The sequence below is a fragment of the Pongo pygmaeus genome, chromosome 12 (genome assembly GCF_028885625.2).
Source record: "Pongo pygmaeus isolate AG05252 chromosome 12, NHGRI_mPonPyg2-v2.0_pri, whole genome shotgun sequence".
Taxonomy (NCBI): Eukaryota; Metazoa; Chordata; class Mammalia; order Primates; family Hominidae; genus Pongo; species Pongo pygmaeus.
The window spans coordinates 118,699,089-118,726,820 of record NC_072385.2 but is presented as its reverse complement, the minus strand read 5'-3'; the positions used below and the strand labels follow the sequence as shown (position 1 = coordinate 118,726,820).

Genomic DNA, 27,732 nt, shown 5'->3' with positions numbered 1-27,732 from the left:
CATTTATTTACTCACATATGTTAATTCATCCCTGCATCCCTAGTATAAAACCCACTTGATTATGCAGTATTATCTTTTTGATATGCTGTTGGATTTGGTTATTTTGTTGAGGATTTTTGCATCTATGATCATCAGTGATATTGGTCCATAGCTTTCCCTTTTTGCTACATCTTTCCTGGTTTTGGTATTAGGGTGATACTGGCTTCCCAGAATGATTTAGGAAAGATTCCCTCTTTCTCTATCTTTTGGAATAGTTTCAGTAAGATTGGTACCAATTATTTGAATGCCTGATAAAATTCAGCTGTGAATCCATTTGGTCTTGGACTTTTTTGGTTGGCAATTTTAAAAATTACTGTATCAGTCTTGCTACTTGTTATTTATCTGTTCAGAGTTTCTATTTCTTCCTGATTTAATCTAGGATATTTCCAGGAATTTATCCACTTCCTCTGGGTTTTCTAGTTTGCGCATGTAAAGGTGTTCATAGTAGCTCTGAACGATCTTTTGTGTTTCTGTGGTATCGGTTGTAACATCTCCCATTTAAATTTTTTTTTTTTTTTGAGTCTCTCTCTGTCACTCAGCCTGCAGTGCAGTGGCACAATCTTGGTTCACTGCAACCTCTGCCTCCTGTGTTCAAGAGATTCTCCTGCCTCAGCCTCCCAAGTAGCTGAGACTGCAAAAGCCTACCACCACACCCAGCTAATTGTTGTATTTTTAGTTGAGATGGAGCTTCACCATGTTGGCCTGGCTGGTCTCAAACTCCTGACCTCAGGTGATCTGCCCACCGCAGCCTCCCAAAGTGCTGGGATTACAGGCCCAATGCTGTGCTTTCAACACAATTTATGAAGGATCTAAATGAGGCATCTGCTGATAAATCATTAAAAATTAATTTTTAACAAAAGTTTGCTATATGATTTTTGGTCTATAACTTATAAGAAATTCAAAGAATTAAGTGACTCTGCTATGGCAAAACTTCTCCATCCACTTATTTATGTGAACAAGGTTTTTAAGTACTCATATCTATGCAAATATAAAATAGAAAACTGACATTGAACTCAATCACAATCTAACAATAGTCATCCAAGAGCACATAAACTAGTTAAAAACAATATTTAAATCTCTACCTCATTAAGATGTGCATTTTGAATATGATTTTATTTTTATATTTAATAGTTATTTATCAAAAAAATAAATCAATGTTGCGGGAACTCAGGGACCCCAAACGGACGGACTGGCTGGAGCCGCGGCAGGGGAACATAAATTGTGAAGATTTCATGGACATTTATCACTTCCCTAATACTCATAATTTCTTACGACTGTCTTACATTTAATCTCTTAATCCTGTTATCTTCGTAAGCTGAGGATGTACCTCACCTCAGATCCACTGTGATGATGCATTAACTGTACAAATTGATTGTAAAATGCGTGTTTGAACAATATGAAATCAGTGCACCTTGAAAATGAACAGAATAACAGCGATTTTAGGGAACAAGGGAAGGGAACCATAAGGTCTGACTGCCTGCGGGGTTGGGCAAAAAGAGCCATATTTTTCTTCTTGCAGAGAGCCTATAAATGGACGTGCAAGCAGGGAAGATATCCCTAAATTCTTTTCCTAGCAAGGAATATTAATATTAATATTAATATTAATACCCTGGGAAAGGAATGCATTCCTGGGGGGAGGTCTATAAACGGCCGCTCTGAGAGTGTCTGTCCTACGCGGTTGAGATAAGGACTGAAATACGCCCTGGTCTCCTGCAGTACCCTCAGGCTTACTAGGATTGGGAAACCTCACCCTGGTAAATTTGAGGTCAGACCGGTTGTCTGCTCTCAAACCCTGTTTTCTGTTGTTTAAGATGTTTATCAAGACAATATGTGCACAGCTGAACATAGACCCTTATCAGGAGTTTTTGATTTTGCCCTTTGCCTTGTGATCTTTGCTTTGCCCTTTGCCTTGTGATCTTTATTGGCCTCAGAGGCATGTGATCTTTGTTCTCCTTTTTGCCCTTTGAAGCATGTGATCTTTGTGACCTACTCCCTGTTCGTACACCCCCTCCCCTTTTGAAGTCCTTAATAAAAACCTGCTGGTTTTGCGGCTCAGATGGGCATCAAGGACCTACCGATATGTGATGTCACCCCTAGCGGCCCAGCTGTAAAATTCCTCTCTTTGTACTCTTTCTCTTTATTTCTCAGATCGGCCGACACTTAGGGAAAATAGAAAGAACCTATGTTGAAATATTGGTGGCAGGTTCCCCCAATACATCAATGCTGCTCTGATCAAATATATGCTGCAATAATTGAAAAAATAACTGAATATAGAATTAAAAAAAAAAACTCTTGAAACCCTAGAGTCACAAGACATTTTTTAAATGTTACTTTCTATTTGATTATTTCTGATGCAGAGAAACATGACTTTTAAGCACAAAGACATTGAATTGCATTACAATAAAATTACATGAAAGTGAAAACTACACAAACTCTCTATACAAAATGACTCCATCGAAACCCCTGCATTAATACACTTGACCAAATTTTAGCAGGGCTTCTAGCAAGACCATGTCCCTAGAATGATTCCAGTCCCCCTCAAAATGCCAAGAAAGTTTAAAGCTGTCAGTAGAATGTATTGTTTGTTCTAGCCAACACCTGGTGATAAGCCAATAGGCTCCTCAACCCCTCTTTACAGCACTTAGTTTAGAAAGCTTGCAATTATAATCCTTTCTCTGTCCCTTTGAGATGTAAATCTTCTACCACCTAGTGTGTTTCCTGAAGGACCTGGGATCAGTCTCTTTGCAATATAAACACTCAAGGAGCCAACTCTCTGTGGGAGGGTAAGGGCCTCACTTCCATGGGTGCCCTGTTCCAACTTGCACAACTACCTGCTGTCATAAAGACATGAGCAGTTTGTTTCTTCTCCAGATAAGTGCCGATTTGCAAACCAAGATGGTTCAGTTACATGGACCAAACCTCCCTTAACTCCCCTCATGCCTTTCCTTTCACACACCCCATTGTTGAAAAAGTATTCTGTCTTTTTTGTTTTGGTGAAGCTGAGCTTGGTTTATGCTGGGCTCTCTTCCCTCTGCAGTAGTTAGTACTTAAGAAAATCTGTCTTTACTGCCTTTAAAAAGTATCTGGCTTTATTTCTCTTTGACAAAAGAAACAGTAGAAATGGTTTGAGAAAAAGGAAAGATGCAACCTTTCTGACAGCTGTAGATGTGTTCTTGTGCGTTTTTAAGTGATAGCAGTAGACATCAAATCACATATGTTGTATAGAAATAGAGCTATGTTACAGTTTTACTTTAAATGTGAATATTTAAAATGTGCTGGAAACTATGCCTTCCTTTGTAATCATTTAAAATTATAAAATTTTTAGATATCAAGTGTGTGAGAGGTAATCAGGTGATTTTAAGTTAGCTACATGAGTAAAAAAGGTTCAAGTTCATGGCTTTGGAGTACTGTCTTCCTAAAGTGTGATTTTCAGACCACCTGTATTGAAATTACCTAAGTGCAACCTCAAAAACGCAAATTCCCTGGCTCTTATCAGGCTTACTGACTCAATCTGTGGGTTTGGGAAAGACATCGGTATTGGTGGAAAGAAACCAGTATCTTGCATGAGCATTTCCTGGTTAATTCTAATAGCAAAGAAAGTGTGCTGCTGTGGAGCCTTTAAGCTTCTGAGTGACCCAACCAACTGGCCAATGGTGAGTTTAGGAGGTGAATGGAGGTGGGTCCTGGGACTTGAAACAAAGGGACAGTGAGGTGATCACTGCAAGAGTCTGGACAGAGTGGATGGGGTTGAAGGAGACAGGCGGTTTCGCTTGTAAATCACATTATGTTAAAGGACTGAAAAACACTACTACGCTGTCTTATGCCAGCTCCTGGAGCAGGCACTCCTCTGATGTATGTCGTCAGCTGCCAGTAAGTTGACACAGCAGCTTTCAAACTTTTTTGCCCAAGACCAACAGTAAGAAATAATATTATGTATCAAAAGTCAATTATTATACATATATACACAGACATATTTGCATATATTGAAAGCAAACAAAAATGTCATGAAACGATATGACCCCCTACTAAGCGGAGATACATTCTGATGTTTCCGATCCTAATCCACAGTCTAGTGGTCTGTTTTGCTTGTGTGTCTTTAATGCTGACCACAATGCTCAAACTAATTACAGGATCCACTAGTGAGTTATAACTCAGAGTTTTTAAAACACCTGTAAATCTGCTCTGATGATAACAGGATGGCTTGCAGGAGCCAGCAAACACTGGAGCTACAAAAGAGACATCAAATTATCTCAGCTATATTTAACTAACTTCATTAAAACAATAAATCACTTTATGTTTTGCTAATAGCCTAACAGTCATCTCTGTGTGCTGATGCCAAATGCTGTATGTGCTTTTATGGTATGCACTCTCCTCACCAGGCTGTGAACCCCCACTTAGTCACTCTTTTCTTCTCAGTGCTTAGTATAGCATGTTAAGTGCTGTTTATAAACGTATAGAATATGATGAAATGGTATTTTAAATATTATGCAAATGAAAGTGAAAGTTAAGTTTTAAAATTTTTGCTTTACTAAAGCTAATAAAATATTCAAACACAAAAATAACCATACCTGTCTTGTCACATTCATTTATATACTTAACATAACGTCATCATTATAATTATGCTTTTTTGCTTAATTATCAATTGCTCCTATAATAAAAGTGAGTAATGCAGGGTATAGGCCACTTTACCTTAAACTTTACCCTTTGCCTTGTACAATAACCACAGAAATAGTATTACTCTTCAGCAAAGTGTAGATGGCCCTCTCTTTTTTACTGCTCACTTTCAGCAACGATATAAGCTAATACATTCCTAAGTTTTTCAACAGCTTGAAGGTCACCTTTATCTTCATGGAGAGGGCCATGAAAAATGTTAGAAATGAGATGAAATGTTACTGAAATCAGTAATAAATACATCTATTGTTATTGAGCGCATACAGGCCTTAACAAAATTGGAAAGCATTCATTCACATTTTCCATTTAGAAATCTTCTGTTACATGCATGTAGTGGTATATACCACAAATTGTTATTATTAAGATCATTGAAAGTAGGTCCACTGTATTTATAGCAAAATCAAATGTTGATATGAAAATCTAGGTCTTATCCTAACACTTCAAACTACTCAGGATCATGCAAAACCAAGAGTTAGATCATCCAGGGCAATCTCATCCCTCTCACCAGAGTGACAGGTAAACCAGGCTGGTGCTAATTAGCATCTGCCATACCAGGGGCCACAGGGTTGATTCAGGAGTGCTCTAACCAGCATAAAGCTTAGAACTTTCTGTTTGGTCTTGTGGGAGGCTCTGTCACACCATCTGGATGGATGTGAATCAAGAAGCAACATAGCCCCAGTTATTGCCAGGTATCGTCCTGCAACTACTACAACAAAGTGCTTTATGGTGAAACTAACATGACAGAAAGCAGAGAAAAGAAATGGAAAGAAACTGGCTCCGTGATGATGCCTGCCACTTGCATAGCCAGCCCTGAAGTCATCCCCACCTCTGGATCTTTCACTTACAAGAGCCAGTAAATTTTCTGGTAAGTTAAACCAATTTTTATTGTCTTTTTACTTGTGTCTAAAAACACTCTAAAACTAATCTATATGTATACAGTAGTGATTATAGTTCCTCATTATACAAAGGCAAAAACTTAACTCAGAATATAGAGTAATTTTCCCAAAGTCAAAACTGGATAGAAACTCAGGAAGGTCTGACTACAAACCTGTCTCTTTCTACATTACCACGCTACTATTAAAACAGCTTATGATGTCTCTAAGATCTATCAAGATTCAATTCAATTCAACACATTGAGAGCCTACAACATTAAAGAATAAAATTTCCCAGATTTTCCTGTGTCTATGTTGATTTAAAATTGTTTTCTCTGTTCTCCTTATGAGAATTTTTAATACCTGGTGATCAAATAGCATCAATCTTTCATAGTCTTTTTACTCATAGGGTGGCATAAAAAAGCCTGCATCAGATGAGGCATACTGGACAAAAAATGGTTCTATAATGATTAAGGAACTCTGCGAGGTGATTCAGTGAATAAAATGTTAAATAGCTGGTGGAATTTCCTCAAGGCACATTCAGGAAAATACAATATGAAAACAAACGCAGGTAGCACACATGCCCACACTGCAGTAACGAGCCCAAATCCAGGTGTTTGCTGCTCATGCCTCAGCTTGGGCCACCATCATCTCTCCCGCACCAGGCTGCAAGAGCCTTCACAACGAAATTTCCATGGCCCTACGCTTCTGTTCCTTTCTCCAATCATCACGAAAGTGGTGAGATATATATATCTTTTCTTGAGACAGGGTCTCACTCTGTTGCTCCGGCTGGCATGCAGTGGCGTGATTTTGGCTCACTGCAACGTCCACCTCCTGGGCTCAAGAGATCCTCCCACCTCAGCCTTTTAAATTGCTGGGACTCCACGGTTTTCACCACGTTGGCCAGGCTGGTCTTGAACTCCTGGCCTCAAGCAATCCACCTGCTTCAGCCTCCCAAAGTGTTGGGATTACAGGTGTGAGCCACTGCACCCAGCCTAAAAGTAATCTAAAACAAAAATATGGCAGTGTCACCACCTGGTTGACAACTTATGTCTAACTGATCCATTCCCAAGATGAGGTCTATCCTTTAGCCAGGTATACAAGAGTTTTCATTCCCAAGCCCCTTCCTATCTTTCTGGCCTCATCCTATGCTCCAATTTATACCATATTATTTAAAATTAACTAAAGGTACTAGGTTATTTCATGTTTTTATTAAAACTGCTAAATATGTCTTGGATGTTCCCATCTTTCTAATATTTCCTTCTGTGATGCTCATAACAAATACCCTCATCAGTTAAGACTCAGCTCAAATACCTTTTATACTACGGGGCCTTTCCTGGCTATATCCCCAGCTCCATTGACTCTATTATTAACCATTTCTACCTTTCTGCCTCCACATCTTTAATTAAGCTATTTGTTTACCATCCTCATTTATGAAGAGATCTTCCTGGCTATCAAGTCGACATCCTGCGACAGCTGCAATTTTACATCCTATGGGTGCCAGTACTTGATGAAGCAGTAGGCACTAGCTGTGAGGAAAGGGCATGGCTGTTTATTATAAATTCCTTCACTGCACAGGCTAGAGAGTGTATTTATGAAATAGCAATTAGGAGATAAATCTGTTTGTAAGTCTGAAAGGTACTTAAATGAGAGGAGGGAGCTTATATGATGAAGAAAGAATGGAAGAGCAAAGGGAGTCCAACTCACTAAAGATTTACAGTTGAGTAATAAACAGCTGCAGAACCATGAAGTTTGCCAGAAAGAGGAGAGCACTGTAGTAGGGAGGTTATTTTCAGATTCCTTTCCCTCACTGCTTTTATCGTGTAAAAAATGTTTTGGTATTTGCTGCACATAATTCTGAGATCTTTTATTTATTCCTCTGTCTTCCCCAAGATTTACACCCCCTATGAATTTAGAATCCACATGCTTTGCAGGAAAGGGAGTGTACTCCTTCCAGCTTATTAATGAAGAGGCTTGCGAGGGCTGCAGAATGCACCAACAGCTCAGCATCCCACCAGAGTCCTCTCCAGGAGCAGAATGTATTATCATTTATGATTGTACTGCGTACATGGTCCTTTGGCCAATTTTCAATCTCTCCTACTAAATGATTACCTTTGCCAATGTGAAACAATTTTCCAAGCACAGAGAAGGAGTTTTCAGCTTGCCAGTCAGGCCAGTTAATCACAATCACCCCGGATGGGCTTCTGCAGCCAAATTTCTCAGGCAAGGGAGGTAGTAGAAAGCAAGAGTTTAGGAGCGCGCCCGTATGTGAATCCTGCCTTTGTCAATTCTAGCTCACAAAACACGGGAGCAGTTATCTAACTTCCTTGGGACTTAAGTTCTGTGTCTGTTAAAATGGTGACAAATTTACTTCATGGAGCTGGTGAAACAATTCAGTCATGTTACAACATCTCTTCCTCTAATAGAATAATATATATATTCTATTATATAATAGCATCTGGTGGGAAGGCTGGATGTGATGAGGGAGATGGATGAAAACGGTTTATCTCCTCCACAATTCGAGTGCAGCCTGAGTGCCTAGGATAGACTTTTGAAGGCATTAGTTCCCCTTATTATTATTATGTGGTGACACTGACATCCGTAAATCGTCTTTTCTCCAATTCATGCCACTATTCACAAGTATTTATTGGCTTCGTGTTTCCTTTCCACATCATATGCAAACTTCTTTACTTGTCTTTTGAGGGACTCTTCATAGCATACGGTCCATTTGAGCCAAACTAACTTTCCAACTTACTAAAGGTAAGACTTTGTATAGACTGATAGGCATGCAAAATACTTACGTCTTGGCTTTGCCTACATGGCTATATCAGGCTACAATGACCCTTCTCTTTTCAGTTCCTAAAGCAGGAAAGTGTCATACAATCTCATGTGATCAACATCAAATTTGGAATCAGGAGACCTGTGTTTGAAAAAGGAATTGGATATCTCCTGCTTGTTGAACTTTGGCCAGTCACTCTCTAGTAATCTGACCTTCAGACTGGAGATGATAATACTTGCTTAATAATCACCCTCACAAGATGTGTGTGAATATCAAATGAGCTAGGGTATAGGAAAATTATAATCCTCAAATTCAGAACTCACTATCTTGCTATCTTGTATTCCTTGCTTTGTTTTTATGAGTGAATATACTGTTTTCCTAGGTTGCAAGTCCACTAGAATTAGGGACCATATCTCAAACTTCCTTTGGGTTCTCACTACAGGACTAGCATAGTGTTCAGTAACAACAAAGCAGCAGCAACTACAATATTAATTTTAAAAAGTAGTAAATATGTATTTTCATACTTACTACAGCCCATGCACGGTTCAAATCACCACTACTACGAAGTTATGTAGGTAAGGAAACCTAATATTTGTACTTTATAGTACAGAACTGCCTGAATTGGAAAGGGAAGACTCTAAATGTTTTAATCAACATGTAAATCTGCATAAAGATAAAAGCAGGCACCAGGCAAAAGGAGAGAAAAAGTGAAGAATAAACAGCAGGGTAAGTCCAAGAAAAGTCAAAGCACTGGAGAGGAGGTAGGTTTGTCCAAACCATGAAAATTCTAAGGACAGCAGATAATATGGTTTGGTTCTGTGTTACCACCCAAATCTCGCCTTGAATTGTAACAATCCCCATGTGTCAAGAGTGGGACCAGGTGTGGATAACTGAATCATGGGGGTGGTTTCCCCCGTGCTGTTGCTGTGATAGTGAGTGAGTTCTCACAAGATCTGATGATTTTAGAAGAGGCTTCCCCCTTGGCTGGGCACTCATTCTTTCCTGCCACCCTGTGAAAAGGTGCCTTCCTCCATGATTGCAAGTTTCCTGAAGCCTCCCCAGCCATGAGTCAATTAAACCTCTTTTCTTTATAAATCACCCAGCCTCAGGTATTTCTTCATAGCAGCATGAGAACTGATGAATACAGCAGACATTGTTAACATTTTGAGAGCTCCTAAATAGGGCTACAATTAAAAACTGAAAGAGGCACTCATTAGGATGCCCTTAAGGGGCCCCAGTAATCTTACTACATTTTTCTTGTCTGTCTGCTTTCCCAGCCTCCTAAAACACTACTTCGTACCTTACCCTCTCTTCTCTCCTCAAATCTCTCCTGCTATTGGAGGAAACTGACAGGATCCTATCTAAGGTGAATTGTTCCACCTGGATTCCAGGTCTCATCCACTCTCACCCATTATGACAGAAACACTTAAGATTTAAAAAATATAATATTTATTAAAGGAAAATATGTAATAATGAAAAAAATGATGATATATGAAGGAGAGGGTAGAGTTTCTTGATTTCAAGATGGCTTGTCAGTGTTTGTTGGTTTCCCCTCATCCTCAATTCTTAATATTGTAGTGTCCTAGGGCTTCATTCTCTCTCCTCCTTCCTTCTCTACCTACTTACTTCCTTAAGGATTTTATCGAGCCTCCTAGTTGTGACTCCTCTTTATGCACTGAGAATTCCCAAATGTATTTCTAGTCCCTACTTCTCTAATACACTCTAAATTCATATAGATAGCTGTCCACAGCTCAACTTGGATGTTCGAAAGCCATATCAATCTTTTAAAAAACTATTTTGAAATAATTATAGATGTAAAACAAGTTGCAAAATAGTACCGAGAGGTCCTGTGTAGCTATCTATCACCCAGCTTCCCCCACAATGACATCTTACAAAAAGCCATATCAATTTTAATATGTCCCAAATCAAACTATCCCCAGAAGCTATTTCTTGACATTCAGTAAATATTATCTCTTCTTTGTACACATGGCATTTATTAATACACTTAAATAGTATTTCTTATCTTATAGTTCATTCAATATGCATGCATGCATGCACACATATGCTTCAATAAACTATGAGCTTCTCAAAGGCAAGGGCCATGGTAATCTTTTATTTGTCTACAGCATGCAGAATAGTGACTAAACATTTCCTGAAAGTATTTGGAACAAATAACCTTATTCAGGCCAGAATCAAAGGGGTCAAACAACTAGACCAAAGCCAGAGATCAATGGTCAAAATACTTATTTTGATCAAAAAAAAGTTTTAATCAACAGTTAGTGTTCTTTAACCCTGAGAAAACATTATATAACACTTTTATAGTTGAGTTCAGTATGATTATAGATTAGCAACAACAATAACTATAAAATTTAGTGGGGGAGAAGGTTAAAAAAATGAGTATACCACTTTCTACTTAGGAAAAGAAGCTTCACAAATGCAGTGTTTTTAAGACAAATATGCATTAGATATATATCTTTCCTATTTAAAAACTTATGAAAAAGATCACAAGATCTTCAAAGATGTAATGTATATACCAAAAATTATAAAGATCAATGTAATTTAATACAAATATATAAACCTCTAGACACTGGAAAACGCAAATAATTACACATACATGTATTTTATTTGGCTTTAAAGTGTTATATCTTGAATAAAGTAAAATCCACTTACTTCCAAACAAAAATATGCATGTACATATGACAGTACACTTCACTTTGACAAATATTTTTCAATAATTGTTTCCCATTTTTCCACTTTGGCCTTAATGACAGTACTTTTATAAAGTATTATTAAGCCTATAAAGTCTCTAAAATCTTATTATATGTGAGGTTTGGCTCCAAAAGATGTATTATTATAATGCATAAAATGTATAGTGATTTCTATAAAAGACAGATAACCTCTAAGGTTTTATAATTTACTGTTAGCTAGACATGCGGTTGGATATGTGTAGAAGGAACTATTTTCTCCATCTTTCGAGTTCCTGCCTTAGCCCATAAAGCAGGAAGCTCCTGCTATGAGTCCCAAGATGTCAAGTACTCTTCACCCTCCCATTTCTGAGGAGAGAAGGAGTGGCATCTGATAAGTGAAGTGGGGAGAAACAATTGATTATGGGTGATGAACTCTTTCCCTATCTTTTTCACATCTACCAGACTTGAAGAAGAGTATACACTCTCCTGGTATTGTTGTTCTTCCAGTGGTAAACATCTGTGGGTCAGGCCCAGACTTTTGCTGCAGAGAAGTATATCCGTCCAACATTGGTTACGGAGGCTCTGAGAGTGACTAGCCTGAGCTGATGTGTGCTGAAATACACACTGCATTTCAAAGGCGTGGTTTTTTTAAAAAGGCAAAAGATCTCTCTGTCATTTTTATATTGATCACATGATAAAATAGTAATACTTAGGACAATTTTACCTAATTTGTTTGATTTTTAAAAATGTGGCCATTAGAAAATTTCAGGCTCCACATATGGCACACATGATAGTTCTGCTGGACAGCACTAATCTGGTGGCCACCTCTCTGGAGCCCACGAATAGGAGGCAGCCCTTCTGACAAAGCATGTATGCTCTGCAGAACTGACTGTCCTTCCAGGGCTGTCTGAAGATTGAGTGCAGGGAGTAGTATAGGAGGACAAAAATAGCAGAAAACTGACATGGAAAACAAAGCCACAGTCTCCAGGCCAGTTCTACCAACAATAAAGCTGATATTTACCTTTCTGTGGTACCTGATTCCTCTATCTCTTAACTGATTGCAACTTGAGAATGGAAAATGACAATTATTTATTACTTTTTCCTGATTAAAACCCAAAGATATGATAGAAATATTTCTGCTCCCCTGGAAGTAGCACAAGCACAAAATTCAGGGAGGAGCACGCAGCAAAGAAAGTGGTCTTCTCTAGGTCCTTAGGGGTTTAAGTTTCAAAAGCTTCTAAGATTTCAGTGGAGAGTTCTGCCCTGGGTGGTTCTCAGCTGAAACAAAAGTGGCACATGAGTGGGAAACCTGCCGGGGAAGCAGGTTTCTGAGTCAAGTGAGATTCCCCAGCAAAAAGACAGTGACAGCCACTGGGACACTTAACTGAGAGGAACACGGGGCTTCACTGGGGAAATGGAAATCAGGAAGGCAGAGTGACCACGGGCAGGAATATGTGAAACAGATCAGTCTCTGCCAGAGGAGGCAGTATGGATGAATGGATACATTGTCTTTCCTCCATGGTAGTTACATGCCTCAGTTAACATCCTAATGGGAGACTAAAAATTTTTATTTTATTGATTGATTGATTGATTGATTGATTGAGACAGGGTTGCCTATTTGAATTGTGAGCTGAAGTTGCTGCTTTTTGCATGCCAGGCTACTTTTGCTTACATTTTCTTCCAAGTGAGCAAAGTGAGACTGTGACTTTAAGAAAAACAACACAGAATTTGTTGTCATGATAAAATTGGAACTTTCAAGCAAAAATTCAAATTTTGGAAAACTTGGATCCACCACTGTAAGGCTGACCACTTCCCAATACTTACAGACTTAGTTGCTGAGATAAGTGCTCATATTAATGAATGAGATTTTTTTTAATATTCTCTCATGCAATCTATCAACATTTGGATGATCTATGTAACTCAGGAAACTGAAACTTCTAAATGCCTTCATGCAATTATATTACAAAATCATACCTGGGAAATGAATCCATTCAAGTGCAACCTAGACCAACAGGTTTAATGTGACAGGGTACAAAAAGTTCAATAGTATGGCTTCATATTTCACATTGCAACTAGTCTTTAAGACTTTATCACATGTCGACTTTCAGTGTAGTATCAAAGAAGAATACTCCAAATTATAGGCTATTAAAATATCTCTCCCTTTTCCAACCTCTTATCTGTGTAAGGCTGGGTTTACTTCACCTACTTCAACGAAAACAACAACAGACTGAATGCAGAAACTAACATGAGAATCCAGCTGTGTTCTATTAAGCCAGACATGAAAATGTAACACAGTGCTGTTTTTTCATTATTTTCTGTCTTGGAGATACAGTTGTTTTTCATTAAATATGCTATTTATGTCAACCATAATGGGTCTAGTATTGGTATTTTAAAATAAATTAAGTTTAAAATTTTGTCTTTAATTTTTTTTTTTTTTTTTTAAGACAGAATCTCTCTCTGTCGTGGTGCGATCTCGGCTCAGTGCAGCCTCCGACTCCCTGGTTCAAGTGATTCTCCTGCCTCAGCCTCCCGAGTGGCTGGGATTACAGGCATGTGCCACCATGCCCAGCTAATTTTTGTTTTGTTAGTAGAGATGGGGTTTCACCATGGTAGCCAGGATGGTCTCGCTCTCCAGACCTCGAGATCTGCCCACCTCGGGCTCCCAAAGTGCTGGGATTACAGGCATGAGCCACCGTGCCCGGCCTGTCTTTAACTTCTAATATGATAAATATTATTAGATATAACCTTCATAAACAGAAACTCTTTAGAATCCTCAATAATTCTTTTTTTTTTTTTGAGACAGTCTCGCTCTGTCACCCAGGCTGGAGTGCAGTGGTGCGGGCTCGGCTCACTGCAAACTCTGCCTCCCGGGTTCACGCCATTCTCCTGCCTCAGCCTCCTGAGTAGCTGGGACTACAGGTGCCCGCTACCACGCCCGGCTAATTTTTTTGTATTTTTAGTGGAGACGGGGTTTCACCGCGTTAGCCAGGATGGTCTCGATCTCCTGACCTCGTGATCCGGCCGCTTTGGCCTCCCAAAGTGCTGGGATTACAGGCGTGAGCCACAGCGCCCGGCCAGAATCCTCAATAATTCTTAAGAATATTAAAGCATCCTGAGATCAAAAGTTTTGAGAATGACCAATCTATAATTATTTAATCAACCACTTAAGTATAAAGTACCTACTTTATACTGTGCTACAACATAGTAAATAAAGAGATAAAAGGCACCATCCCTGTCCTCAAAAATTTCCAATTTCATTGGCAACATACTTCTCAATTAACATAACTTAAAAATTCTTTTACTGTATAATTTTTAAAAACCTTTGTTTCATGTTTCTTATAAACATGTCTTTTACAGCTTAATGTCTCCTATGGAAATTAATACTGTATATGGCACATAGCAAATGCCTAAATACTTCATGATTCACTCTGAATCTGACATATGGCATCAGAAAGTCATAATATACATTAAATAAACATTTTAATGTAAGTTTCAGACTCTGATTACTCATGGTGAAAGATGTACTGCCATCCTTAGTTAAAAGATAGTATTGGCAACGTAGAGACCCTGAAGTTATAGCTACAATGCAACCTTTTGATCAAGACTTAAACTTATACTATAAATTTCACTTTTTGGTCAAATTATGCATTTTAAGGTTAATTTATTCTACCAGATTTTTATGCCAACAGGCTGAATAACAGGATAAGGGAGGAAACGGTAGCTTATTTAGAGAATCTGAACAGTAAACAAAGATGCTCTTATGCTGTTTCCATAACTCCAGGAGGCAGAACCAAACAGTGGAGATTAAAATTAGGCAAAAGATACCTTTTATTAAATACATAAAGCAAGTAAGCAGGGATACTGGCTTAATTATCAATAGAAATGAGTTTGAAGGTTAGAAAGTAGGCTAGATAAGAGGTTCTCAATAATTTTTCTGCTACAATCCAAAGGAGACAACATGTTGCCGATTAGAAGCAGTGGTTTACGATGGCAATGAATCGCAAATGGTGGGAGTTGGAAAGGTAGCACGTGCAAGGTGGGGGAAAGGGGAGTGGGTAAATACCTATCCAATTCCAGGTTGAGAAACACTGGGCAAGGTACCAGAAGGACTTTTTAAACTGTATGATTACCTGGAAGTTTTTAAAGAAGGATCCTGGCAAACTTCCTGACAGCATTTCATAAGAGAGAGAAGTATTTGCCATGCATTTAGCTATGGATGTAGCAGTACTAGCTATTGAAAGCAAGTGGAAAGTATAAAACACAAAGGCTAAGATTACACATATGCTCCCCATTACTAACCACCTAATACCAAGCAAATTGTGTTCTGACCTGCCTTTCAGCCTCTTTTACATCCATTTTCCTGGATTTCTAGCCCATTCACTTGTTCTCTGTCCCTTCTATACATATGCTTATAACAGCTGAATTGACAAGCAATAGAGAGGAGCAACCCTAATCTGATTCAACAAAAAACAAAAACAAAAAAAAAAGCATTTAGATTTGGTACAAATACACTTTAAACATTTGCATCCTTTTTCCTTCTGCATATTAATCATCTCAAATGGCACACAAATTCACTCTCTGACTGCATGACATAATACTATTTGTAAATATTTTCCCCAGAGATTCTAGGAATTCTGCAAATGTAAATGGCAACGGAATGGCTGTTACCATGAAAGCGAAGAGCCTTCTCTGGTATGTTTTACCGGTGGATTGGGCACTCAGTTCAGGCCTTGGGAATATTCCTTTCTGAATTCTAGTATCTGAACAATTGCTTATTGTTCTTGTTATGCACTCAAGAATTAGCTTACCAGTTCTTTCCAAAAATTTCTTTCTAAATTAAATGTGGGTACACATTTGAAAACTGCACACTGTGTATGAATAGTACACACTTATTTTACATTTTTAACATCATGTACAAGCTGTGGGAACATCTGGTGTTTTGCAAATTTGGGCAAATCCAGCTGCATTTCCTCTTCCAAATGTGTTCTCTGACATCTGCAGGTTGTGTTTCATTTTGATTTTTATACTCTCTCTCTCTCTATCTATATAGGGCAGCATTGCGTGCTTTCAAACATGCATTTTTTCCAACTTTATACTTTTCCTCTCTGAACTAAAAACTAAAAACTTGCCGATTAATATGAGAAAAAATGTTGTGGTTAGACTAAAGATGTAAATTTTAGATGTATCTGTCTCACCTCTCTATAGTTTACTTGAATCAGTAGAAAATCGCCTCTTGAGAACAGTTTACAATAAACAAATATATATGCTTGCATTATACCATCTGAGCTAAGAGAAAGCAATACAGTAATTAGCAGATTGAATCTTTACTGAGTCAGGTGCACCTCTAACCCAACAAAATACACATATGTGCACCAACAACTGTGCCACACATTTCCAGGGGTTGGTGGACATCTTGAAAGAAGTATAAGGTTAAGAAACTAAAGCGATGAGAATGTGAATAATTTAAAATCACCTAACTTAAAGCATGGTAAATAACAGCTAAAACACAAATGGACTTTACATCCTACTCTTATACTTAATCATAAATAAAAGATTGCTGTTGCCAAGTCTAAAACTCTCCGTCCCCTCTACATACACCCTCACAATTAGCAGACAGCCCCAGCTGACCATGCTGGCTTCCCTTTCTTCCCTCACATAAAATATTTAAAACAACCTCCAGCCTGAGGGTGGAGTGGAAAACTGCCTGGGAGCAAAGGCACCCTCACCATCCTGGCTGACCTGCTGGCCTGTTAGCCCCGAAGGCTAGTTCACAAGTCTCAGATCTGAGCTGGTTCCTTGGATTTTAAACTCCCAACTTGGATCAGTTCCTTCCCATATACAACCAGGTTCCTGCCTGGACTTTCTCATTTAGATTCAGCCCTGCTCTGGACACATCCCTGGACATGCTGCTCCTACTGGGCTAAAAATGCTCAGGGCTCTCTGGTTCCACTGCTCTCCCGCAGTTTCTCAAATGGTTCCAGGTCCCCTGACTCTAGTTGCTTGTTCTATGACTTCTTAGAGATAGCACAGTTCAGTGGTTAAGAGAAAAGACCAGGGGATAAATCTCCATGAGTTCAAATTGAGTTCTCTATTACCAACTTAACTTTGCTAAGCCTCAGTTTGCTCATCTATAAAACTGGGGTAATAATATTATCTCCCTCACAGATTACTCAGCCACAACCTCTGTCTCAAGGAAGCAGAAGTCTAAGAGAGATACCTGAAGCTAAACCACACAGCTGGTAAGTGATAGGTTCAGAGTTCAAAGCCAGGTTTATATGTCTCCAAACATTCTTTTCAAATACATTATGCTCTTGTCTTTTAAAATCATTCTTATTGGCCGGGTGCGGTGGCTCACATCTGTAATCCCAGCACTTTGGGAGGCTGAGGCAGGTGGATCACGAGGTCAGGAGATTGAGACCATCCTGGCTAACACGGTGAAACCCCATCTCTACTAAAAATACACACACAAAAAAAATTAGCCAGGCATGGTGGCGGGCTCCTGTAGTCCCAGCTACTCAGGAGGCTGAGGCAGGAGAATGGCATGAACCCAGGAGGCAGAGCTTGCAGTGAGCCAAGATCGTGCCACTGCACTCCAGCCTGGGGGATACAGCGAGACTCCGTCTCAAAAAAAAAAAAAAAAAAAAAAAAAAAAATCATCCTTATTTTTCTCTTTAAAAACAACAAACATGATTATCTCCTTTTTATAGCAGTGGTTATAAAATTTAAAACCAAGATATATTACTAGGGTTGCAATAATAAGAAAATAAAGAAGTACTTGGTTATCCACAACTATTAATCTAGTGATTTGGTTAAAACTAGCATTCTTCACAGAAGTTGGAACCTCTGCCTTGTGCCAACCTCCAAATGAATGATTTGCAATTCTTGGCCTTTACAGTCTATTTCCAGGATAATACTAACTAAAATAACAATCTTTGGGATAGGGTACTGGGCAGACCTGTTGACTTGCAGGGAAGAAGAAGGCAACAGCAAAGATGGAAAGAGAGAAGATCAAATGGGAGCTCCAAAGGCGACAGAGTTCAGCACTTGAGTCCAAAGGCTAAGATTTTCCAGGAGAGAGAATGCCCAGAGTCCAAGTAGTGAAAAATGTCCATTTGTTTAGCAGCGGTGTCTGGGTGAGGGGGCAGGAAAGGGGAGGAGGAGAACCCACATTATCTATTCTGAGTGAGGCTACACATTGCTGAGGGATTGAGTGCAGTCAAAGGAGGCCAAACTGAGCATGGAAGAGACATCAGAAAATGCAATATGCACTCTCTTCAATAATTCTATCACCAAGTTATATACTGCATGATATGAATAAGACCTTTTTTATTTTTTTATGTTATTATTTTGAGACACAGTCTCGCTCTGTCACCCAGGCTGGAGTGCAGTGGCATGATCTCAGCTCACTCCAACCTCCGTTTCCTAGGTTCAAGAGATTCTCCTGCCTCAGCCTCCCGAGTAGCTGGGACTACAGGTGCATACCACCATGCCCAGGTAATTTTTTTTTTTTTCTAGTAGAGACAGGGTTTCGCCATGTTGGCCAGGCTGGTCTCAAACTCCTGATCTCAGGTAATCTGTCTGCCTTGGCCTCCCAAAGTGCTGGGATTACAGGCTTGAGCCACTATGCCTGGCCAATAACTTTTTTAAAGATTCAGGCTAACCCAAGCTAAGTTTTTAGCCTGGTTTCCGAATGCAGGTAATCTAGGCTGGGCACTGGAGCTCCTTTACGTTTGTCAACTGGAAAGAACAGAATGGCATATTTACTATAAAGTGACATGAGAACTGTAACATGTACTAAGTATACATGTAAATGACAATAGTCATCTCTATTTTAGCATATTTGTACATCTGTAATAGAGAAAAACAATTTCCTAATTAAAACGTCTCATTCACAGCAAATGAACAAAAACTTTAAAAAAAGTCAACATGTAATTATTTTCAAGAAAGGAAATAAAAATAAAATCTACAGTATGTAGGAGAAATTTTCATTTCTTCTCCTGTGCTCAAATCACTTTAAAATATCTTTTTGTTTACCTTGGTCACAGCTTTTGGAGAAAATGTAACTGCATCTACCACAGTGATGACGTCACCTGGGTGGAGACGATCAAAGTACTTCATGCAAACATCATAGGCATGAAGCCACTCCGGTGAAGAGGCTGGGACTTGTTTAATGAGATGAGGGTCTCCAGTCCAGAACAACTTCTGTAACCAGATGGTGTACAGAGAGCTTGGGGAAAGCATCTGTCCATCCTTTTCAGGGATTTTGGGAACAAGTTTGGAAATAGACAAGATATTTTGACTTGAAAGAACTGGCTCCAATGCTTCAAGAGGACTCATGTTTTCATCTGTCAGCTTTTTGTAATTAAGACCTAGCAGAAAAAAAAAGAAAGTAGGTAAGTGGTTCATTCCAATGTAAACATAGAGGCACTTTCAAACACACACACGTAGCCCTCTATATGTCTGAACGCAAAGATCTATCAACTTAGCTATAGTAGCTAGTTTATATTTTCTATAGAAAGATCGGGAGATCTGAGTTTCAGTCACAGCCTGAAACTTATTCGGCTTTGTGAACCAAGATAGGCCATTCATCTTCTGTGTGCCTCCATTTCCTTGTTTGTACCCTAGAGACGACAATATCTCCATGCCTTTCGAATCCCCCGCAGCACCTATGTTTTCTTCTATCAGTGCTTCAACAAACTGCATTATATTCCTTTGTTATTTATCTGGCATTTCACTAGTTATTTGAAGGCAAAGATTGAATCTTATTCCTTTATCCTCTGTGTCTAGGCCAGTGTCTCATTTGATTATTCAGAAAACAACTGATAAACTGACGGGAACTCTCACAATTATTATGAATATCAAACAAACATAGATTTGAATGTGCCTTGCAAATTATAAAGTATAAAAATTAAGAGGTCTTAAAGGGTTTAATTTCTTAGTTATGAGCATAAAGACCATTCTAAAGATTTCCATAATTTATCAAATATTCGAAGGCTCTTATTTTAAGTGTTCCATGCATATTTTAAATGTATAGGCTCCAGTGGAATGAAATTCTGCTGAACTGCCTATTATAAAGTGTCTTGGTCTTGCCATTTATATACATAAAATATAATCAATGGGAGTAGTGAAAAAATCCCGGAGCAGAAGTCCAAAACTTTGGATTTTAGTACCAGGTCTACCATAAGTCACTGTGCGACTTTCAATAGGTTTCTTACTTTTTCTGGTATTTAATTCACTCAATCATAAGTGAAAGAGTTGGAAAGATAATAACTAAAGTCGATTAGCTTCAAAATTCTGTGGTTTCAGAGCTCTGCCAACCATAATGCATGAACAGGATTGTGTACAGAAAATTAATCCCCAGATTTAATTTAAAAGAAGGAATTCAAGCAGGGAAACAACCGTCCTACCTGATGCAACAACCTTAAACTTCTTCAGCAGTCGAATGTGGGTTTCTGGTTTAATGGCACAGTTCCCCAAATCTGCACAGCCACAGTTTTCCAGAAGAGTGAAATAATACAGCAGCCTTTCGTGATCAAAGCCACCAATAGTGGGGTAAATATACTTGACCATGTGCTGGTGAAAGGCTTCTGGATCAGTCTTCAAAGTCTCAAAGAGATAAAGGTCTTGGGCTCTATTTTCAATTTCTAGTGTGGACAAACTGAAATTAAGAGCCAAAGGAACTGTGTTAAGATTTTCTTCCTTTATTAAAGTGATTTTTTTTTAACCAAGGAAGAAACACTACTTCTTATAGCTCCCTTCTTCCTGCCTACTCAAAGACAGTAAACCACCACCAGAAGCCAGTCAGCCTCAACAAAGGAAAACAAATGTGTTAGATGCCTACTAACATTTAACTGACTACACACTCATCATGTTATCTCACGGGGGTCTACAGCAACCCTGTGAAGTAGCTTTAACTTCAAGTTCCTGCAGTTGGGAGAGTTGTCTGATGTTTCCCAGCTAGGAAATAAACCAACATCTGTCAGTGTCCACTCTTAATCATTTATTCATGTCATAAAAAGGGTTTAAAAATCTATGCTTCTTCACAGAAACATAAACAGGCTTATTATTTCACGAATTTAGGAAATGACACAGAAAAAACCCTAAACTTTCAGGCTTAAGATTTACATGCAAGAGTCTTGAATTAATATTCAATAAACCCAAATTTTATGCTGTGTTCAGATAAAAGAAAAATAGAAAAAGAGGGATAATTAAACTTTCACTTGGGTTATCTGCAGTAATGCTACTTAAATAAAACACATATCTTAATATTTTCATCCTAACTTAGATGTCTTTGTAATCTACTTTTAAAAAGTCACTTAAAGTTAAACTCTTGGGAAAAGAAAAATTAAAGTATTTTTGCTTGGTTGATTGGTTTGTGCTTTTAGAAGGGGAAAGGAGGGGGTTAATTTTGGTCTTGTGCTTCTCCCTGGACAGAATCTGGACAGAGCCTGTGGTCTAGTGTAATCTCAATGCCCCTTACGTGATAAGTTTCACACTCCCTAATTGCAAGAGTCCTTCAGGCAGCCCTGCACTCACAGAAGTACCCAGGTTCTAGGGTTCTTGGAAGCAGCAACGGAAGCATGTGGGGGCAGTTAAGTGAGACCTTGGGCAGCAACGAAGTTAGGCTTCAAAAAGCTCTAAAGCAGCTCCTCTGAAATATGACAATTTGTTTACTGAAAGTGCCCAAAGACATGTTTTTGGTTTATGTAGATAAAGTTAGTATAAATCATGTTTTAAAACTTTCAGGAGAATGTGACAACACTTGGGATAAAAAGGGTAATCTATAAAGTCAAAGCATCATGTAATTTTTAAAAACTGGTCTTTTTACTTTTGCTTCAAGAAAAACCTCATTTTTCCATTAAGACACAGTGTAAACATTTACAAGAATATCTCTATCTATAAATATGTCCCCAGTCTATAAAAATTTCTCTCACTGCCTCCTCTATTGGCACGTGCTGAATATCCTTCTATTCTGTTATTCATAATGTATTTTAACTACTTATTACCTTGTCTATCTCCCTTACTAGACTGTGCTGCTTGATGGCACAGACCTTATTACACCATCTTAATCTCTAGTTTCTCAATACCAAGAACCAGTGTGTGGCACAAAGGAAACATTCAATATATGTATTATGAATGCCAAATAGATGAGTGGATGAGCAAAAAATTAGGTGTCCTCTATGTACAAGTGCTCAGCACTGGGAAGGATATAAAGACTTACAGCATAGAGCTCCCATCCAAGTTTGAAAATCCAGTTGAGTTATAAATACTTACAGTTAAATAATGATGCAAAACAATAGTATCACCTGACAAAGGACACACAATTACAGTCAAATTAAGAGAAGGATCACTAAAAGCTATGACTGAAGATGTAGAAATCAATGATAATGGAAGGCTTAGTGAAAGAAGCACTTGAATTTGGCAGGAAGGAGTGAAGCAGAAATAACGTGAACAAAAGTATCAAGAAAGGCCTGTACAAGGAACAGTGAATATAAACGGCTGGGTGGTCAGAAAATATACTTGATACTATCACTATTCACCTCTGAACGATAGTGTACACACAGTAGTACGCGACAGTGAATCACAGAATTTCTGATGTTCCTTCATAATTTGCAAAATGAAGTCTGAAAACAATGTAGTAAGGAAGTAAATAAGAAACTGTGTAGTCACAATAAAAGGAATCTTATTGACAAAGATTTGCAGGCAGAAGAACAACATGCCGAACGGAGGAAAGAAAACAAATTTGTATTTATCATGCTGATTACTTTCTTGCTAAGTTAAAGTTGGGTAATTATCAACTTATAGATGATAAATTGCCATTCAGAGAGGTTATATGACTTGTCTAAGACAAAGAGTCAAGATCTGTCTGGACTCAAAGTACATAACTGCTCAGGACATCACAAAGCAACCATCAAGGTCAAGCACCCACATCAACAACCACTTCAAAACCAGGATTCTTTCTGCAACACAGATATGAGTTCTCTCTCCCAGCAGCAATAAACGAAAAGAGTTCTCCTGTCATACTTCATTCATAACACCTTGATAAACAAAGTATTCAAGACAGACTCATCTACAAAATGGACAATGACTATATCATAAAAGCTTTAGTTCATCTGTGTTTGACTTGATTATGAATATAGTCTCTCTCAATCAACATTACTTTCCCTCTCGCCCACTCTCTTATTCTTCTGTGCCTACAATTTAGTTTGCCTGCTGTGCAATTGTACCTAATTATCGTGTCAAGACAGATACTGGAATACCTTTACTGACACATGATAAATACCCAAACCTCCCTTTTCAGTAAATTACAAGGCGCTAAGATCTTTTACAGAGGCTAGTAATCAATAGCTCATTTTAATCGTTTCCATTGAAAGAAGCTGTTATCTTCCCTTTGGAACCAGAAAAGGGAAATCTTTCTTTGAAATCTTTGTTTAGAAAAAAATTCCAAAGAACCCATATTCAAGAAAGTAGAAAGAAATACCATGAAACCACTGTGGACTTTTCATTAATCAAATTAATGATTACCCTTCAAACCTGTTTAAGTGATTTTTCCTGAACCAAGTTTTAAAGCAGCTTATATACATAGCACATATTTAACTTTCAGAGATTAACTAACAGAAGAAGCCAGCATTAGTTGTACTCAATGCACAGAAATAAATTATTCATACTAATCTCATGATTAAGGTGTTCTGTAATGGCTTCCAGATGTCAGTCACCCAAAAATGTGATTCAAGAACATCATGTATTGAAAGGACTTTTATTTGTGTAAGAAAAACAAATTTATTTAAATACATTTTTCTTTACTCAGCTGAGATGGAGTGATTATAAAATTTCATTAGCTCACTGAAAGGAGTGCTTAGAAGGAAAGAGGAAGGAGGAGGCACGAAGGAAGAAGGTGAATGGGAGAAGGAGGAAGGCTGCCGGCAAAGGGGGAAGAGAGAATAAAGAGGATGGGGAAGGGCTGGAAGTGAAAATGTACACATGACCTGCCAGCACTCTTGTTTCTATTACCTCATTAACACTCATAATAACCCTCTGCAAAAGGTCTAATTATTCCTATTATCTGAAGGAAGCTGAGGCTCAGACAAAAATCACACAACTAGTAAGAGATGGAGGTTGATTCCGAGTTGGGTCTTTCAAGTTCGGCTTTCTGCTTCTACTCAATAAGCAATGAAGCTGATGTTTTCACGTTGAAATTTTATGTTGGGCACAGTTCAGCTGCAGTGGCTTGTAAGCATTTTCCCCAAAGACTAACCCTAAGAGCATGAAGATCTATGAATCAACGTGAATGACCATCACTGCTGGTGAACAGTGGCCTCACCATTGACTACTGAGCAACAAGACAATCTACCCTCCAAATCACAGCTGCTCCTGCCTGAGGAAGTCAATCCAACAACTTAGCACATAAATGCCTCAGGATGATCTTGATGTAGCCGACCTGATCTATAACGCAGCCTGACAGCTGAATATGTGATTACTCAAGGAAAACGTGGTCAAGATAATCATGGCATTTTTCAGTTTTGCCAACATTCTGGCCAAGTGTCTGCAAACTGAAGAATGGAATTTAACTAACTTTTCAAGAACATCCAGGGAGTTGATGAGAGAATCAATAAAGAGTGTCTTAGAGTCTATTTCTCATCATGCTGATATTCAGTGAGTTCCTTTATGGAATGTTTTATGACAGGAACAGAGTGAGAATGTTGAAGGCCATATGAATAGGCTTTGTCTCTTCTATAAGGACAACCTGGTATCCCTAAAACCTTTTAATTTCTCATAGAATGTCAATTCTGACTTGTTTATATACTTCATATTACTATCTTGCCAACAAAAACAGTTTTAAGAAACACCGTAGCATAGAAATAGTAATAGACACCACTTATTGAGAGCTTACCAATGCTAAGCACTATGTCATCTGATTTAATTCTCACAAAGCGTATATCTTATCATTGATACCCATACTGACTTGAAAAATAATTGTTCCAAAATCAGATGTGCAATGAACAGGGCCATGAGATGGGTCTGGTAAATCTAGCCTGTTTCCAGAATTAATAATAATAGCTACTATTTTTTTTAACACCTACTACATATCAGCTATTCTGAATAAATCTCTTCAGTCTCAAAGCAGTTCTGCAAAATGGGCTGAAAATAGTCATTTTGCAGAGGAGAAAACTTAGGCTTAAAGAGATAAAACGACTTGTCTATCAATAATATTCTACAAGAAGGTCACAGAGCCAGAGCCTGAACCAGGTTTGCATAATTTAAAGCCTGTGCACTTTCCACAGGCTATAAACATACCAAAATGCATTTTCCTGCTTATGTTTTGTGCCACTATCAGGCGTTTTTGACTACCTGGAGGAAAACAGTGTTAAGGATCAAAATATGAAAATGAAGGTTGCAGGTTACAGACACATGGAAGGAATCGCTTCCACTTTCATCATGGCAGTAATCAGTATTTCTGGTTTTCAGGATTTCTAGATTTCTTCTTAGGCACAATGCAGATCACAGTCCTAATCAAATAATCTGTTCCCCTAGACCAAAAGAAAGGGCAAAACCAAATTTAGGGCTCAATTTTAACAACTGTGTAAGACCTATAACCTGAATATGGACATTCAGCATTCCTACTCTAACAAATATTTTCCCTGGTCTTCTATTTTTGTTTTAGTTTTCAATGTCATGACATACTTTTAATCATCTAAGTTATCTTAAATCCTGGGGGATTAATAACTAATAAGGGTTAGATGCTCCCTCTCTCTCTATTAACCACTCTCACACTAACTCTTCAACTGAGCAAGGGTTCTTCAAGGAAAGAAGAGACGTAAGGGCCAGAATTTAGAATTCTTTACAGTGTAGCAACCTGGACACAAACCTATGTGAACAATAGTAACCTTCAGACAGAAATTCTATCCTCTGTTTAAATTCAGAAAAAGGTAAGACAGATGCAATATAGTTTACTCATCTCTCCTCAGATAGACGTTCTTCTTACCCGTTCTTGCATCTGGGACCAAAATAATCCTACTAGAGAATATGAAATCAGCTCTGGAAAACAGCACAGCACATTCAGAGTCCCTATGACCTGGGACCACCCCCCCCCCGCCCCATGTGTCTAAAGGAAACAACAGTAAACTCACCAACATTAAAGAAGGTGGTATTATGATCTCTAGCAAACAAGATAAATCACTTGTATAACCACCTGAGTGACCAAAAAGTAGATATTAGAGTGAAACCAAGGCATAGGATGTTTGGCCTTGAAATCTGCTGTCTAAATAAGAAGGGAAAAGATGGAAGGTGTTACCGAGTCTGGCAGTATAAAGACATGTCCTGTCCTCCATTTAGTTCTCCTTTGCTTACTCTGTCCCAGCCACAATGGTCTTCCTTTAGTTACTCGAAAACACTAAGAACTGTCCTGCCCTTCTTTTCTGATGGCCTGGAATGCCCTTTCTTCCATTCCTCTTCAATAGTCAGCTCTTTCCTCTTCACATCCAAGACAGGCCTTCCCCATCTACTTTGTGTGCATTTCCTTTATGGTACTTACTACAACATGCAACTTGCTTTTCGGCAGCTTTTGTGGGCATCAGGGTGACGGGGGAGGGTTCCCTATTAGAATATAAGCTCCATTAGGGCAAGGATGTGTCTGTCTTGTTCAGGATTTAACACTATGCTTGGAATACAAAGATACTAAGTAATGATGATAATATTTGATGAATAAATGTAGTACTATTATATCAGCCAGAAGCATCCTCTGCATTTCAAAATGACCCTGTGTCCAAAACTGAAAATTACTAATCAAATCAGCAGAATTAACAAGAATAACACAAATAATCATAATAGCCTTGATATAGTTTGGTTGCGTCCCCACCCAAATCTCATCTTGAATTATAGTTCCCATAATCCCCACGTGTTGTGGGAGGAACCCGGTGCGAGGTAACTGAATCATGGGGGTGGTTACTCCCATGCTGTTCTCACGACAGTGAGTGAGTTCTCATGAGAGCTGATGGTTGTATAAGGGGCTTTTCTCCATTTGCTCTGCACTTCTCCTTCCTGCCTCCCTGTGAAGAAGGTGCATTTCTTCCCCTTCGTATTTCACCATGATTGTAAGTTTCCTGAGGCCTTCCCAGCCACGGGGAACTGAGTCAATTAAACCTCTTTTCTTTATAAATTACCCAAGCTCAGGTATTTCTTCAAAGCAGCGTGAGAATGGACTAATACAAATTTAAAAGAGCCACTCGGTTATACATTTTCCACAGATTTTCTCTAATCTTCACAACCCTCTAAGGTGAGGATAATGATCCCTGTAACCCAAAAAACAGTGACTTGAGAGGATTAAGAAACATGCTCCAGGCTACATGGTTGGTGGCTGTGGGCAGATTTGGATCTTGAAACTTGATCTGACTACAAAACCCATGCTGTCGTCAATAGGCCACAGGTACTCTGGTAGTTACTATTGTCTATAAAAATCCACCAACATGTCTAGAATAGCCAGAGATGAAGATGGCTACTAAGTTTGTAATGAGTGACAAATCAGCCTTGAGTCTGGGGGGCTCAACATGCCCCAGTGGAACCAAGAGGCTGAGAGAGCCAGTGTCTGCTAGTTGGAAGTGATTCTAGGCATTCATGGCCACCCAAAGCCATCACTGCTATTTAAAACTAGCAAGACATTAAAACAACAACAACAAAAAGCGAGAAA

General features: G+C 38.6%; 1 protein-coding gene across 1 annotated transcript in view; it reads right to left on the bottom strand.

Moving 5' to 3' along the window:
* NBAS (NBAS subunit of NRZ tethering complex) overlaps positions 1-27,732 on the bottom strand; it is a 393,558-nt gene that overhangs the window by 89,519 nt on the left and 276,307 nt on the right. The window contains exons 43-44 of the mRNA XM_054476756.2: positions 20,456-20,706; positions 19,083-19,417 (exon numbers count right to left, since the gene is read on the bottom strand). Coding sequence (XP_054332731.1) covers positions 19,083-19,417; positions 20,456-20,706 — 586 coding nt within the window. The remainder of the gene's footprint in view (positions 1-19,082; positions 19,418-20,455; positions 20,707-27,732) is intronic.